Genomic DNA, 18,577 nt, shown 5'->3' on the forward strand with positions numbered 1-18,577 from the left:
TTTAAATAATACTATTAAAGTTGTGTAATTGACTTTTTTAAAAAATATAATATTGGGGTGAGAGAGGCTCGAACTCTCGACCTCAGGATTACTCAGAAGCTATGAGACCTACGCGCTAGCCAACTGCGCCACCACCCCTTCTGTTGTTACATTTCTCTTTGTTTTGATTAAATACTATGTTTTGTTCTGTATTTTTCAAATCTGAAAGGTAAGTTCTGGGAAATTTACTCATTCATATTTTAGTTTTTAGTAACGCAATAAATGATTAGATATTCTCAGTAAATCAAATAGTTTGTAACTAATAATATGGGTCAAATTCAAGATTTCCATTTCGTTAATATAAAAATTCACAATTACTATGGTTTATGAATGTTAATATTACTACTAAATTATACTGTTTTTCTTAGTAATATGGTTACATATTGAGTATTTCACTTTGAAAATATCAAACTTTTCTATAGGACTAAATGCTCAGAAGACCAAACATGTTAGATGGAAAAAAAGCCCAAGAAAGAGTAAGCCCAGAGTTATGGGCCGGACTACTCTGTTTAAGGCCCAATATTAATTAGGGAAACTTACATAAATATATTATAATAAAAAAATATTTATCATTCATAGAAATAACATTTTTTTTCACTTGATCACTTTTAATTCATTTATAATACAAGTTTAATACATATTACAAAGAACAATTTATTATTCACATGTAATACAAGTTTTAATAATGGATAATGCATTGATCACACATTTTAATACATTTATAATACAATGTGACAATTTTTTATCAAACAAACATAAAATATTTCAAAAACAATTATAATTTAAATATATTGCACACATAATTCACTTTTAATACATATTACAGATTTATCACAGTATTCCTATAAATGATAATAAACAAAAAGTATCGCTAAAATCAGTAATTATTTTTAAAAATGTATTAATTCATGTAATTTTTCCTATTAGTTATGTTGATTTCAGGCGTTCGAGCACTAATATTAACTCACAAATATCACTTTATCAATAGATAGTGTTTGTGGAAGTATAAAAGTTTCTTCGCCCTTAATCAGAGTCTTTCAAATAAAGTTCTCTTTGCCAGAGGGTGCTAAACTCCCTGAACTTTTAACAAGAAGAAAACAATCCAAATTAATCGTGTTAACGAATTCAAGAAACCTCATGATTAAAGAGAAAAAAAAAACCTTCAAAACTAATCATTTATTCACTTAATTAACATAAATACATGACTGAGTACGAAACTTCTCCCATCGCATTTCAAATTGTGGTCACTTTATCCCATACTTAGTAATATTTATTATTTAGTCTTAAAATTATTATTCTACCCTTTTAGTATAAATGACGGAATAATAAGTGGGTGGTTAAAAAAACCTCATGGATATTTCAATCCATCCTAATTCCTATCCCACAACCAAACGACCTAAAAACATAAAATATAATAAGAAAACATAGTGAGGCCTAAAAAAAACAATGGTAGATTAAAGTTTTTGAGAAGAAAACATTCAAATTTAAATGAATGTACAAATATAACATTAATAGTAGACAAGGACAGTGTCACGGGCAAGAAATTTAGAGATGTACCATATGGTAAATCGAAAATGGAATATTATGTAGGTAACAAATTAGAATTTATAGAAATTTTCACATTTCAACTTTTAAAATGATTTGTTTTGAGTTTTTTACCTTATATTCTAGATTGACATGGTCTTCGTCTTGTCATTATCATTTTTATCTTTATTTCGTTCATCACTCGATCACATTCTCTTTTAACTTTACTTCACCACCTTTACATTTATTTTCTTTTTGGTTTTTTAAATTGAGTATTAATTTTCAAGAAAAAGTTACATATATACATATATGCCCTCACAATTTTCATGGTAATTTTTGTGGGATAAAGTTGAAACCGTGTATTTTACTTCATTTGGGTTATAAATGAAGCAAGAAATTGTTTACATGAAAGTTTATACTGTCTTAAAAGACCCAATTTGTTTGCATTAAGATTCTAATATTTGAATTTAAAATGCAGAATAATACTAGCTCACATCTTTGTCTGAAAAACAAGACATGCTTCCAATGTGGCAGCAAAAGTTTTTTCAGATGTTGGGTCCAATAAATTGACCACCCCATTATTTTTATATTGCAAAAATTCCAAAGAGAAAAAATCATATATAGGACCACGTTATCGAAGACAGTAGAAAATTGCCATTATTATTTATGGTATTAATAATGTTACCTCGTCTACTTGTTCTTAAATCTAAAATGTACTACCTAAATATAGGAATTGGTGGGCACCCATTTATGTCTCCTTATAATTCAAATAATTACTATTGGGGCTAGGTTCTGTTGTTTGAAAGTATAGTTTTTTTTAATAATATATATGTGGCTATCTAAATTTTTTAAATTATTGATCAAGTGGTTCTTGATATTCACTCAATTGAGGGGGATAGTCTTAGAAAAGACTGCACTTGTATAATATCATACGCACAAAGAAAGGACCCTAATTATGAACCCCAAACCCCATTTGATGCAGCATATGTACACCTAATTAAGTGCTCAATTGAACAGCCATATTACCTTTGGGAGTATTTGATATGGTTTCGATTTTTTCATGTATGATTAATTTAAATGTTAAAAAAAAATAATTCTAATTAAATAAGTATGTTGTTGTCACTGTTAAAAAATGACAAAAATCCCATATCGGTGGTTAATGAGATGTGTGGACTCCTTATAAGGCTTGAGCAATTCTCCTCCCATTTGAGCTAGTTTTTGGGGTGTGAGTTAGCCTTAAGACCTAATTTCACATGGTATCACACCACGGCCCGTCTCACCCGATGTTGGGGCCCCCAAAATCAAATTAGCACTGGGCGTGAGGTGGGGTGTTAAAGAATGGCAAAAGTCATATCCCTGGTTAATGAGATGTGTGGACTCCTAATAACGGCAATCCTCCTCCCTTTGAGCTAGCTTTTGCCTAATTTCACATGTTATCAGAGCAGGGCCCGTCTCACTTGGAACCTCCAAAATCAAAATTGTCCACGCACCAGATGCTAAGCACTGGGCGTGAGGTGGAAGATGGGTGGACTCCTTATAAGGCTTGGGCAATACTCCTCCTTTTGAATAAGTACGTACCTTATAAAAATAATGCTGCTATAAATCATCATTTTCTTAACGATCGAGTATGTGTGTCAATACTTTAAACGATACGATGGAATTATAAAACAATATTTTGTGCAATGACCTAGATATGTTCCACACCACAATGTGAAATCAATTTATCGTCTTATTAGAGCAACTTAAATAATGTCACATGTATGTTTACATTTGTACAACATTCACATGCTATTCTTTTGTATGTTTTGGCCTTATTATCAGCAAACTTGATTAATGTTATGGATTAGCTTGCTATATAGGAGTAACATGTTTTTCATCAGTGTATATATTTACCGTTACATTTTAGAATTATTCTCATTAAACATGTATTTTGAAATTATATTTATAGAGGTAGATATTGCTTTGGATTCTTTTTTGGGATAAATTTAAATGATGTTGATGAATAGAAGGTGCTAAGCAATAAGTGAGAAGAAAGAGAATGAAAATTACGTACTGCAGTTGGAAGGACAAAAAAATATTTGAACACCATATATATTAATATATGGTGACAAATAATAATTTAACTCACGCGATGCGTATGTATAATGTAAGCAAGTTGGACTCTTTCAGCTATCTCAATAAATAGCATGCATGGGGTCCTTTTATTTGTTTTCGATATATTTCATATATATTTTGGTTTAATTGTTCTAATACAACAGGCCCACTGACACAGATAATGTTTTATACATATTAACCAAGCTTCTTCACATCTTCCATGGTGATGATGATACTGACATACACCTCATAATTAAATAACTAAAACTCTCGATTTGGATCGATAATATGAATTTTCACAAATCATGTTTGTCCCAAAACTTGTTAGATTTTTCTCTTCAGTTAGCTCAATTACGTCATTTTTCTATTGAATCATTCACAATTTGTTCCTTTTAAACACTGTTGGCTTATGTTGATTTGTTGTAAATGCCTTCAATTGTGTTCGTATTGTGTTAATTTTGATTGAAGGATTAAAGACAACTAGTGTGTTAGTCTCATATTTTTCTAATGTGTTCAAATGACTTGAAGTAAAACACAATTATTCTCGAACAGTTTTACTATCAATTGGACTAATAGGTTCTGGACAACATATGTATCATCTATCAATACAACGGTGTTTAAAAGAAAACAAATCATGGGTTGTTCAATGATTCAATAGGAAAATAGCATAGTTGAGGTACCTGAGAGGAAAAATTCAACAAATTTAGGAGTCTATTTATGTAGTATTTGGTCATATTTAAACTATTTACATAGTGGAATCACATGACACACCATTGGATGCATGCCTAAGCCATATATAGTTCTGTGTAAATATGAGATGCTTCGTGTATCAGAGAATATACGTTCCAAATATAAATTGACCGCATAAAAATCAAATATAATTTGTAACAATAATAAATCAAAGGTACCACCGTCTATGAAAAATCATAGGTACGAATGTTTGTATGTCATTGTTAATGTCAGCAGATATTAATTAATAGTGTCTCTAGAAAGAAGGCAAAATTTGAAAAATCATTTGCTTACATCAATTTCTTGACAGGCTTGCTCTGTTACGTTTGTTCGTCTTCAATTCATTCACAAGATGAAACAAATACAAAAACTATGCCTAATAAATGTCGCCTTTTCTCCTCTTTCCTTTTTTATTTATGGATTTTACTATTTTTTTTGGTAGCCAAGGTTTAGCATAATTTTTTTTCCCTTTTAATTTGGTTGGAAAAAGAAAATGGCAAGGCATACGATGTGGTAGTTAATTGATTTTGAATAATTCATATTGGTACGAAGGAAAATGTTTTTCATGGAAATGTTTTCCTAGAAAATGTTTTCCTGGAAAACAAGTAGATTTTGGGCTTATTTTCTCATGTTTGGTTGGTGATTAGAAAATATTTTCCAGAAATAATTTCTAGTGTTTGATTTATGACTGAAAAATGTTTTTGAGAGACGTCTTTTATTTTTACTAGAGTAGCAAATAATTTATGAAATTGAAAATACTTTTTAAAAACAATTTTTATTTGGGGTGGTGGGGTGGGGTGGGGGAGGGGGCAGGGGAGAGGGGAGGAGTGAAAAAATAAAAAATTAAACTTCATAGTATTTTTAAAAAACAAAAATTTTGTAAGTTATTTGGCCTGATTATATCCGAATCATGCTTTCAATAGAATTTTTTCTATATTCGAAATTTAAACTCAAAACCTCTAGTTAAGAATGAAGCAGTTTCATCACTGTATCACGGACCATGTTGATACAACATATGTACTCGATTAGGTTGCACAAGAAAATAATCACTTCATTGTTCATTTGTTTGGTTAACGACAGGTTAAATATGGAATAAAGATAAGAATATTAGCAATACAAAAATAAAAAAGATACCAAGTTATTAAAATAAATAACTTATGAATAACAATTACTACTAGTATATAATTCATGAATCAGTATTTGAGGCAAAAATTTCTCCTATATAGTCGTAAAGGTGATGGGCCAAGAAAACAAATAAACAAAAAGTAAGTATTTTCTTTGTATCAATTTATATGATAGATTTCGATAGTAATTAAATTTATATATAAATTATAAAAGTTTTTGATTTGTAATCCATCGTTAATTAAGAGTAAAATATAAACTTTTGAATTAAATTATTTAAAATACATAGTGTATAGTTTTATGATAGAATTAGAAAAAAATCATGTAACAAAGTGTGATAAAAGGAGTAGTAGTTATTAATTAGTTCAAACATTATTACAAGGACATAGACAAAAGAGTTGGTACGTAGTAAATACAAATTCACTGCAAAGGTCAAATTAGAATATCAACCTTTTCTATATCAACAGTATATACTATAATGAATTCAACTAAAGGTCAAATTTATCATTCTTTTTTTATTTCTTTCTTGGTTAAAAAAAAAGAAAAAAAAAAGATGATCATATAATTAATGGGTCCCTTTTTTATGCTGTATTTTTCATCTTTACAGCTGTAAGCAAAAATATATAAAAGAATAGAAAAATTTACAAGGCAAAGAGAAGAAGGCTTTGTTTTTACTTTAACTTTTAGTTTGGGGAGATTTTTGCCTTGCTTTATTTATGAAACAATAACAAGTACTCCTACTACAACATATAACCAAAAAAAACAAACCAAGTCAAAAAGTAGTAGTACCACAAATCATATTATTCAACAATTATTGGTGGGGGGACTCAACATTCATCTCATTGTTATTTGAAAAGTTCAGTGAGTATGATTTATGGACTACTAGTTAGAGCTTTTTTCCTTTATTTGAAATTGAAAAATCAAGAAAATTTAAATAGATATGGGTAATTGGGAATATATATATAATGTGTTTGGTCCATTGCTAAGTTTCAGGTAAGTACCTTTTGATTTATATTTCATACGTGGAATTAGAGTGAGTATATTAGTGTTGTCATCGTCTCTATTGTAACGTTATTATCAACATTATCTATGACAATGAAAATGATTAACGATCGAGTAACTCAACTGCAACTGTTTAAATGACATGTAATATAAGTATTTATAACAATTCTTCTCCCTTTGAGCTATCTTTAGGGGTGTGAGTTGGGCTTAAGACCTAATTTAACAATAACCTGTAATATAAGCATTTATAACAAATGCACAATTTTTTTAAAAATGGGGTTGATATTTAAGAAAAATTAATAGATGAACCGTAATTAAGATATATATTAGGTTTAATACACTATATATATGTGTGTGTGATTATTAATTGAAGCATATAAAGAAAAAGTTATTAACACTAATACATATGGCATTATGACAACTCCATAAATGAGACATATGGGTCACCAACCTTCATGTTAAGCAAGAAACAAATGTAGGCCCAAGACAGATTTCAATGTTAATTAACAAGTTACATCTATGTCTATGTGATGAATTATATAATGTTTTACTCAGATGAAATATATAAGATTATTCAAAAGAGTTTATAAATATATTGAACTATATATACTTTTCATAATTCAAACTTATAATTTTGTATGTTGAAAGTCTCACTTTTGATAGTTTAGCGATTTCTATCAAAAGTGACTCTATATATATAGATCAAGAGCTTGAAAATGAAACTCCTTACTATCATTCATTTTTTATGATATTGATATGTCTAAACGCTTACTAAACATAATGTGCTTAAACTTTCACGATTAAGTTAAGTGACAATAATTAATTACCTCACTCTTCTTCAATCATTATTTACTTACTTCACTATATAAATTGCAAAAACTAAAATGTTTTTGACTTTTGAGATCGAACCAAAAAGAATAGGTAGGATACTCATCTAATTAAAAAATGAGATTGACACGTAATTTTTTTAATCTATCTAATAAATGTGAGTCACTTAACTTTTTATGTCATTCACTGGTTTGAAATATTGTAACAAAATGCCTATTTTAAAATTTTAATTTGAATAAGAAGACAAAATTTCTACAATATTGTACATGGACAATTGAACTAATTAGTTTGAGCATTATAGCCATCGCGAAAAATTCCATAAGATACAAAAAAGTATATACTAAAAAAAGCAAAGTTGTTAAACGTGTTCAATTTAATAATTAATGATGATTATTCAAGCCACTAATTAGCACTGATACAATTGCTAAAGTTACTATTGTTGTTAATTAATTCCCATAACAAGTACTTACTCAGTCCCCTATTAATTGTGAACATCATTTAAAATGTTTATATCAAATTACTTATCGATTAACAAAATCAATATAGAACTAGTTCCTTTTTTATATTTAATTTGTTCTTATAACTAATTGTTTGAAAGAATAATATTGATGGCATTGGAAAGAGTTGAGAATAAATTAATTTTTATTTAAAAAAGAACTATTTATTTATAATTTTCGAAAGAAATTGTAATATGACAATTAATCTAGAACGGAGAGAGTAAAAGAAAATACAAACAGTTGATATTGTTTAATAAGCCAACTTATTATAAAGATGATCGATGTAGTTTTAGTTAAAATATTTTTAGATTTGTTAGTATCTAGATCAAATCTAGATTTTAATAAGATAAACAAAAATTATTCACTTTTAATGAGATAAATTTCTTAATTTAAACTTTAAGAATGAAAGTATATCTAAGGCAACACAATTTTATAATATATTTTGTTTGTCCATATAGTTATTGTTATGACATGCAAAATTTGATAAATTTAAAAAAATTACTGTCAAACGATAAATTTTACTTTTACCAAAATGAAACTGAAGGGGGGAAATTACTTGATGGCAAGTGATGATTTTGTCCAGCACGCAAGTGTGAAATGACAATGACATAAATCTTTTTGAAAGAAGGGGAAAGGTCTGATATACCCTTCAACTTTGTCATTTAAAGTTGATATACCCCTTGTTATGAAAGTGACTCATATATATCCTTACTTGTAAACAAATGGCTCACATATACCCTTTTCCTCTAACGGAAATGAAAAAAAATAGTTTTAATTTAAATTTTTATTGTTTTTCTCTAAAAAAATATAATCCCATATGAGTAAAATTAATCCTCATCAAACATATTTTTTTATGACTTTTTTTTGTTTCAATGACTAATTATAATTATTATTTTGATAATCAAATTTATTTATGTTTCACTAATATTCTTGTAAAACTTATTGTAGATGACCAAATTTTTTCTTCGATTACGAAATTAAATGACAATACACACAAAAAAAATAATTTAAATTTTTTTTCTTTAAACTAAGAAATGAAAGACAAAAATAAAATAAGAATAAAAGAACTCAAATAATTATAATAAAAGAAGTCAAAACAATATTTTCAATTTTCTTATACGCAAGATTTATTTCTATAAGTTAGTAAAAATTTGATCAAGAGGTGTGCTTAATTATAAAGATACCTTCTGTTAAAAAATAGTTAGTGATAATCTCTTTTAAAATAAGTGTTACTTATAATAAAAATAGAATAAAATATTTATCTTAAAACAAGTGTCACTTTAATTGAACACAAAAATAATAATTATTTTCAGTTATACTTTTATATTAAAGAAATTTCTACTCCTGATCATTTTACTTTTACTTTTTTTTTTTTTGGACTTTGTGTTTCTCTTTAAGAAAATAATAAGTAATTTGAGTATTTACCACAACATACATATTAATTAATATATAATCTCAAATAATAAGAAATGAATTGGAGATTTATTTTCTTAATACGTTAAAAATGACAATTAATAAGTGTAGTATAAGATTATTAGGAGCAGACAAAAAAAAGGGGACCTTTGTTTTCACTAATTTTCTTTATTTTTTTCCTAGTTAGTAACCTTTGTTTGCTCTACTTTCTCTTTTGCCTTGAAATAAACAAAAAGTTAATGAGTGGAATCTCCCTCTTTTAGAAGGAACAAAATTATACTCTGTTTATAATTAATTTAAAAAATAGAAAATATCACAGGCTAAAAAATATTTTATCAATTTTAAGACACAATTACTTTTTTAAAAAAAAAAAAACTATTTTGATATATCCGATATTTCTTTAGTTTAACACTACAAAAATTTAAAAGACTTATTTATCATTTTTAAACTCTGTAAAACTAAAACCAAACCAGCAAATAAATTTATACATGTCATATTCTTTTTCTATAATGTCGTATTCACTCTTTCCTTTTTTGATTATTTTTTAATTACATTTTTTTATGGGCAACTTTCATATATAGCAAACAAAAAATTTATATCTGTATGCTATGGCAAACTTAACATAATTGCGCTCCATAGCAAACATAAAACTGTATAATTCGCTATACATATACAAGTGTATAATTCGCTGGCCTAAATTGTATAATTCGCTGGCCTATTTCGCTGCAATTGTATAATTCGCTATCCTATTTCACTGCAATTGTATAATGCACAATTGTATAATTTACTGCCTATTTCGCTGCAATATTAAGTGTATAGCAAGAAGATATGATATATGTTTTTCTCTCGCTTTATGCAAAAACAGAAACACAATATATACACTTCTGTTGTATAAAGCTAGAAAAAATTGTATTTCATTGCAATTTTATAATTCACAATTGTATAATTCGTTGACCTTTTTCTCTGCAATATTTGAAGTAAAATGTTTGTAAATTGTATAATTAAGTGTATAACACGAAGATATATATTTTTGCATGTGTATATACAATTTTCTCTCGCTTTATACAAAACAGAAACAGAATTATACACTTCTGTGCATAAAGCGGGAGAGGCGAGCGAGAATGGAGAGTGGCGGGCGAGATTTCTGGGAGAGAGACACTGGCAAATTTTAGCTAACGTTTGCTATGGAGCACAATTAAATCAAACCCTAGCTATTCCATTTATTTTAGGTTATTAGTTTGCTATTATATACAATTTTCCTTTTTTTTTATCTTGCATATTTAAAATTAAAAGATTAAGGAACATGTTGAATTGTTGATATACTTGAAAACTGCAATCCAAAATTCTAAAATCTTTTGAAATTTTATGTAAAGTGAAAATATAACAAATAAATTACTTCCTTCGTTAAAAAAAAGAAAATCTAGATTAACTTGGAACGGAATTTAAGAAAAGAAATAAGACTTTTTAATCTTGTGGTTCTAAATTAAAATTCTACCAAATGTATGAAAATGCCGTTTAATCATGTAGTCTTAAACATGTCAAGTAGAAAGTTAAAGTTAAAATATTGCATAAAAAGAAAATGATCATTTTTTTCAAATAAACTAAAAAAAATAAAATCATTCTTTTTAAAAAGGAAGGAGTAATATAAAGAAACTATATATTGTTTTGGTTGGTTTGGGAGAAAGAAATACTCAAAACTAGAGAAAAAAGAAAGCTTGGTGACCCAAAAAAGCAAAAAGAGTGAGATTATGGGGTCAGGGTGCAAATAATGTAAAATAGGTCAAAGTCAAAACAACAACTACAAATACAATCCCCAAAAAGGTCTCCGTTTGAATAAGACATACACACATTATTATAATTCTTCTACAAAAATAAGAAAAGTAAAAAACCCCAATGTCCGACAAAAACCCCTTTGTCTCCCATTCACATCCAAACAAAGCACAATAATATACGTCGATTATCGTCTCGTGATGATTATTTTTTTATTCTTAATTAAAAATTTAAAATTTTATCTTTAATAAATTGAATTATACTCAAAAATAATTGTTTTCGAAATGAAATTTCTTAACATGAAATTTGTGTTGTTCAAAACTTAAAATAAATATAAAACACATAAAAATTTCCTTTTTAATAGAATTTTTAATAATATCATATTAAAATTGGAATTTAAAATAGATACCACAAAAGGAATTCACCCTAGTTTACACTTACTTTGGGCTTAAATATGTTAGTCAACTTGGATTTACTTCAACTTAATCTTTAAAATGATTTTTTCCCTGGCCTTTTTACCATTTAAAATCTTGGGTTTTACGTACTAAGTAATCAATTGAAATTGTTAACTCACATTTGTCAATATGTTCTCTTTTCTTATGTCTCAAATTAATTACTTATAATACATGAGTATTTTATTTAAGCACCATTTAAGCAATTGAAGTTTATTTACCTTAATATCGTCTTTAGTGAAGCACCACTTTACACTTCTTCTAAATAAAAAATTAAAAATAAATAGGCCAAAGATACAAGACAATAAGAGTTTAGTTCTGTGGAATATCATTGCTATTTCTTGTTACCGAATATTATCATATCATTAATTTTAATCAATGAGTTTGAGTATTGCACAAATCATTTTCGTCACGGAATGTTATCATTTCTCCTGTTATTATTACGTGGGAAAAATAGTGTAAATTTATTGTACTTTTTTCTATGTCCAACGATACCTGTCCTTTATTGACCTTTGTACACTTTTTATAAATCAATTAATAGAAAAATAATTTACTATATCATCGTTTGATTATAATAAATATAATATTTTTAAAAAGACATAATAAAAAAAATTTATAATTAATGATAAAAATAAATTAGAAACTGAATATAAAATTATCTATTGATTATTATATATATAAATGGACAATTTATCTATTTGAATTGCCAAAATAGTTTAAAGATCGTTTACCATCAGCGCATAGCCTATAATCAAATTCGTTTCAAATGAGTTTAACGAGTATAGATCGCCAATTTAAAATTTATACTCCCTCCATCTATTTCTATTAGTCATATTATATTTTTCGAAAGTCGATCTGATATATTTTCAAAATTAAATTAGATTACATTAATTTAAATATTTTAAATAAAAAATTAAAATATTCAAAAACTATACGAAAAGTACTATACATTGCAATTTTTACATATCAATATGATGAAAAAAATATATCATAAAATGTTTATTACAAAAATTTTAATTTGAAAAAAAGTAGAAAGTATGACAAATAATAGTAAATAGAAAGAGTAAATATCAGTTCCATATTCTGGCATTCTAAAAATGTTAGGTTTTAAATATGTAAATTACTACTCCACTATATAGAACTCCATCTATTCAAGTTTACGACATTTCCCTTTTCAATCAGTCAGTTATAATTTATAGCAATATAAATATATATAATTTATTTAAGATTATTAATTATAATTGCCGTAGTAAGTTAAACTAAATCATATAAAAGTGAATCGCCATGATAAGTTAAACTAAATTATATAAAAGTGAATCGTCATAGTAAGTTAAACTAAATCATATAAAAGTGAATCGCAATAGTAAGTTAAACTAAATCATATAAAAGTGAGCATGGAGAGGGAGTTGTAGATGAGAGGAAATAAAGAAAATTTTGATGAATTTATGATTCATATATATATATATATATAAGTACTAATAAGTAAAGGCAATATAAATAGAGTAGTTCATCAAAAGTATGCATGCATGAAAGTGACTTGAGAGAGAAATTGAAATAAATAGAGAGAAAAACAAAGATTACACATATTCTGTCTTTTCTCTTTCTCTCTGGCTTTCCAGTAGTAGTAGACTACACTCCTGCAAAATATAAAGCCACTCCTCTTCTCTTCTCTGCCAACAACCACAGCTAACACACTTCCTTCACTTTTTTTTTTTTTTTTTTTCATGTAAATTTTGAAGAAAAAAAAATGACATAACAGGAAAATACATCTTGAATATGTAATAAAATGTTTAGAAGAGACATGTTAATGAGGACTACCAACAGCTTCCACAAAAACTCTGCTTAATGATGATGACATTTTCATTTGCTGTTCTTGAACTTTGCTTTTCTTGAACAAAGGCAAATCTAAATCCCATGAATCATTTGAACTTTCTGAAGTGTAAATTGGATCTATTACACCACTTGGACTACTGGGATTTTCATCATATTTGCGTTTGTGTGATGTAATAGGCTTTGATGATACTTCAGATATGAGTTCATAGCAATTATTCACAGTCTCCTGTTTACAGAACAAACATTCAATGGCTGTTTATATATGAAAAGAAGATCAAAGACAATTAATTTGAACTAACCTTGCTAATTTTGAGAACACCAAGAAGTTGATTTTGGTAGTCAATAGCATTACAAGGCTCAATTTGATGAATAACATGAAGCATAATTGCAGTAGCCAATACAGAAGGCATATAACATACAAATCTACAATCTGTATTATGAAAGACAAAAATAAAATAAAATCAAAAGGGGCTTTGTTTTTTCTTGTTATCATCGAAAAATCTAATCTTTAGTAAAAAAAAACACAAGATTCCATAACAAAAATAAAACTGATGAAAAAGCTCAAAAATTACCAATCATGACAAATAGAAGAAGACTTTCACATCTTCTGAGAAATTCCCAATGAACATTGTTCTTTAGCCCAAGCCTCCTTATAATATGATCAAGAAATGAAAGTGGGGTCACTGGATTCATCCTCCATTTCAGTGATGACAGTACCAGAAGCTCCATTCTTTGTATAGTCTTTGCCTCAAACACATATTTTGCATCCTCCACCTAAACAAAAATAAAATCAAATAATCAATCATAAAACTGTCAAGAAATAGGGAAATCAAGAGAAAAGAGAGTAAAAATTGGTACTTGGAAGTCAAGAAGAAGGGGAACTTGAGTTTCTTCAACTTTAGCCGCTAAAGAAAGACAAGTGACAGCAGCAAGTTGAATCATCCATGGCTTATCTTTCTGAAATTGAAGGCTAGAAAGAAACCTGTCAAGGTAATTTATGGCTAAAATGGCAGTCAATGCTGAGAAATCATAATGAGCATTCACTTTAAGAATCCATTCAACAACATCAACACGAGCTGAACAGAGAAAAGGGTCACTCCCAAAACTTTCAAAACAACAACGAGTTTCTTTTTCTTTAACGAAAAGTGAAAGAAGCTCTTCATCTTCCCAAAACAAATCTTGTTCCAACAGAAGCAGAGGTAATAATAATAAAGAATTAGTCTTTGTTGTTCCTTCGGAAGATAACAACAATGGGTTAATAATAACCCCTTCTTCATCCTCTAACAAATCACCCCATTTTTCTTCTTCTTCTTCACAGTAAAGCACATCTAAAAAAAAAGATTGATCATTATTCTCTATTGCCATTTTTTTTTCCCTTCTAATATCTCTGTTTTTTACTCATTATACAACATAGAGAAGAAAAAAACAGAGCATTTTCACCATTTTCATTTTTCTTCTTCTTCTTCTTATCTCTCTTTTTTTTTTGTCTGATTGTGAAAAAAGGTCTAGTAGTACACAGAGCGGACTCGTTTCTCAAAAACAGAAAGATAAAGGGAGAAGAGAAGGAAGAAAAAGAAAGAGATTTTATCAGAGTGGATATCACGCTTGTCCTTTTTTTAATATGAGTAGTGACTAATATTTATGTAAAGAGAAGATTTCGATAATTTTTGTTTGGTGACTTTGGGTTTTTTCTTTATACTTTTCTCCACTTTCTTGGTATTCCAATGGTAAAAAAAAATAAAAAAAATAGCACAAGGTGGAGTATACTTGTATGTATTTAAGGATACGGATATACCTTTCTTTCGTGGCTCGAATTCATAATATTTTTTTGAAATAAAATAATTTAAGATAATAAAATTTTGAAAAAGAATTTAAGTTATATATATACATAAGTTGATAGTGTATATATTATCTGAAAGATAGTTTAATTTAAGTTATATATACTATTATTGTGTGAATTTAAAAGTTGTCATCACATTTATTTAGGGTCAAAAATGGATAGGATTATTTGCTACAATAAGTAAAATAATTTACTGTATATGTAACTTAAACTCATGAAAATATGAGTTATCTATGGATGATCTTACGTGAAAAGTGATATATGTAATTTTAAAAATAAAGTTGATGTTTATTAACATATGTTTAACGAGATTATATTTATTTATGAATGATGAAACATATATTAGTTAATGTTTGGACAATAAATTAAATGATATTAAGAAAAATAATGTTTGAAAAGAGTGATTGAAAGTTAAAATTGTGAATAAATACGTGTTTAACTTAACAAAGTTAAAATTTTACGAATAAAAGAACTTGAAGCTATTTTTAAATTTATTTTCAATTATATGTATGATCAAACAATATTTTAATTTTATTTTACTTTTTATAAAAAAAAATAAATTATATCCGATAGATCCTTAATAATTTCCTAGGTCTGTGTCTTTTAGAATTCCAAGACTTCGAGTTGTATTGCTACTTTTCCGATGGCTAATAATAAACCTTTAATTATGATTAGCTATGTACTCTAATCGTCTCCTGAAGAAGACAAAAAATAAATAAAAAGTTATTTATATTTGATGAAAGAAATGAAAATGTACATCATTATTTATTTTTAAATTAGTGATTCAGAATAACAATCATATAAATTTGTATTTGAAGTTCAAAGAGACATATACGAATATATATTTCCATCATACAACTTCATATCATGATATAATATTGCATGAACAAAACACCTATTTAATATAATTCAAGTTCATGGGAGATTATTCTGTAGATAAACAATTTTTAAAAAATTATACGATTCATATTATTTTTAACACAACAAAATGCTATATCTGATCTCCAAATACATCCAAACCTCGTATTTTGATCCATACAATCGTGTTATGCCAATAAGAGCTCAATTAAACAATATTTATAACCAACAAGAAAATACGAGTATCGTGTATATACATAACTGTTTTTATGTTCAAAATAGTATTACTTCTTTAACCATATTGAACCATTCAACAGTAAAGATATGTCCTTTTTATAAGAATAGTAATTTTTGATAAAATTAGAAATACTTCAGTACTATATTCTCATGAATAATACTTTACAGTTGCTTTAATTTCTGAACCGTATATTCCATACGAGTATAAGTAGTAACAATGTAATATACATCCTGCAAATAATTTTTAATCTACTTCTTTTAAAAAAAATTCCTCCAAATGAGTTTGAACTAAATCTTGATCATCTACGGCAGGGCCATTCGGAGATAACGCTTCCATCAAAATTTTCTCTATATTCAGAGTTTAAATTTGAAATATTTAATTAAAGGTGAGACAGTTCTATCACTATACTACAACCTAATGAGTAAGTTATTAATTATAGCATTATTACTACATTACAACCCAGTGAATACATTACTAATTATAGCATGTGTAGCATATTCTTATTTATTAACTATATAAAAAATTTAAATTTATAGTGAATTATTTGTAGATAGATACTCCATGAACAGGGAATAGGCATATAGAGAGAGGATTTCACTTTAGTATAGAGGAAACTAAATAGTGCTGGTTAAAAGAGGGGTTTTTGATTGATTTTTAAGTGCATCTATCTACTTTTTAGAGTTTAAGAGTAGCTTCCAAAGTTGTCATTAGGGTCTTGGAATTCCCCAATAATTACATCTCTCAAAGTTAATAAGCAAATTGTACTAAACGACTAGTTTTGTAGCGAGATGAAAAATAAGTTATTTACGTATTAATTTTCATATATCTTATACGACGCTTGATAAGTAAATAAGTTATTCGATATTTTCTTCATCTCACATTACTCGTTCATTTTTCCTTTACGCTCATTTTAAGAAGTCATAAAAAAATATTTTAATTAATTTATCCTTTTAAACTTTTTTTAACACACGCTATTCATGTAATTGATTTATCAATATCAAGATCAACATTTGAAATTTTATAATACCAATATTTTCAATAAGAACAAATAATTTAAAACACATACTCTTATTTATTATGATAACATGGATAAATAATATGAGACGGAAAGAATAGATCGTTTATTGATTTTCGATCTTCCAAGGAAAATACGGTGGTATGGAATTAAACAATTATAATTAAAGTTGTAATTGTACTAATAAGATTTAATTAAGATAAAGTAAATAATGTGTTAGCTATGGTTTCGTCCTAGTTCAAAAGTCATAAATGATTTCGTCTTTGTCAGTCAGTACTCTCTGTCTTTTTTAACGTACTCTCTGCAACATTTGTTGGCTTCCAAAACTTTTAAACAATTAAAATCATACTACTTGTAAATAATACTCTAGTCATAATTATGGACGTAAAAATTTGGTAAAAGCAACAGCAACAAATTACCAATTTTTTATATATAAAAAAAAATCATTCTACAAAATACTAAAGTCAACTTATAAATATCAAATTCACATAACTGAAAAAAAGTAGAATCGATTTAACGGTCTAAAATAATCGTTATAAATCATTCTATATTATTTGTCATGATAATAAAAAAGACGCGTGATAAACCAAACCAATCTAACATTTTAATAATTTCCTTTTTGACATATGATTGTCATTGCAACAATTGCACTAAAAACACACTAGAAATGGTAAAAAAATACAGATTAAGAGGGCTATTAGTTGATGTATTTGTAATTAAGAAAGTGGGGTAATGGACAGCCTAAACCAACTAAGAAAGTAAAAGAAGAGAGAGGAGATAGAGTTAGTTATACAGCTGTTTTTATAGTGTTAATTAAGGTTATAATGCATCATTAATTTTAAGATTAACAGTAATAATGCCTGGCAATCACTAACATCTTAACAAAAAAAAAAGAGACCATATCTTTACATCATTATTTTTCAAAAGTCAAAATAGGCCCCCTCATGCCATGTAATTGGGTAGGTTGTTGGTTCATTTCATTCCAAAATACCCAAATTCTTCTATAATTTCTCCTCTTTTCCAAATCACTATAGTGCCATGTTGAACCTGATTTAGCACTAGAAAAACACTAATTCCTCTAGTACAAAGTGTTTTCGCTAAGTCGATTTAAAAATACTCTAAATATGATGTGATATTGTTCATTTTAACTATTTCACGCAATGCTCTTGCCAAAGACTTCATCAGTAACATTGTCGCTACACATAGTATGTATATATTTTTCTCTTTTAAGTGAACTTTATTCACCCATCCGCCAATCTTTTCCTTTAACTAAGTTCTACATGATCGATCACTCACCTATGAACTTATTTAGCAGTTTATTAA

The 18,577-nt window shown here is 27.3% G+C and overlaps 1 protein-coding gene and 1 non-coding gene across 2 annotated transcripts; both read right to left on the bottom strand.

The window, feature by feature from the left end:
- Positions 1-53: 53 nt before the first annotated feature.
- On the bottom strand, positions 54-138 carry TRNAM-CAU. The gene is given in 2 exon segments: positions 54-89; positions 101-138. It is a non-coding gene; the product is annotated as a tRNA-Met (tRNA).
- Positions 139-12,980: 12,842 nt separating this feature from the next.
- Positions 12,981-14,953, bottom strand: LOC107009479 (cyclin-D3-1). Its single transcript, XM_015208824.2, has 4 exons — positions 14,162-14,953; positions 13,876-14,077; positions 13,603-13,733; positions 12,981-13,529 (listed from the first exon to the last, which is right to left on the bottom strand). Exons 1-4 carry the CDS (start codon positions 14,666-14,668, stop codon positions 13,275-13,277), a joined length of 1,095 nt encoding a protein of 364 aa, XP_015064310.1. The 5' UTR covers positions 14,669-14,953; the 3' UTR covers positions 12,981-13,274.
- Positions 14,954-18,577: the final 3,624 nt, after the last annotated feature.

Source organism: Solanum pennellii, chromosome 1 (genome assembly GCF_001406875.1).
Source record: "Solanum pennellii chromosome 1, SPENNV200".
In the NCBI taxonomy this organism is placed as follows: Eukaryota; Viridiplantae; Streptophyta; class Magnoliopsida; order Solanales; family Solanaceae; genus Solanum; species Solanum pennellii.

Coding starts and splice junctions, on each gene's coding strand:
- LOC107009479 (XM_015208824.2), bottom strand. CDS start 14,668: ATGGCAATAGAGAATAATGATCAATCTTTTTTTTTAGATGTGCTTTAC. Junction 14,078..14,161: donor CCCTTCTTCTTGACTTCCAA/GTACCAATTTTT, acceptor ATTTTTGTTTAG/GTGGAGGATGCAAAATATGT. Junction 13,734..13,875: donor TCTTCTATTTGTCATGATTG/GTAATTTTTGAG, acceptor TTCATAATACAG/ATTGTAGATTTGTATGTTAT.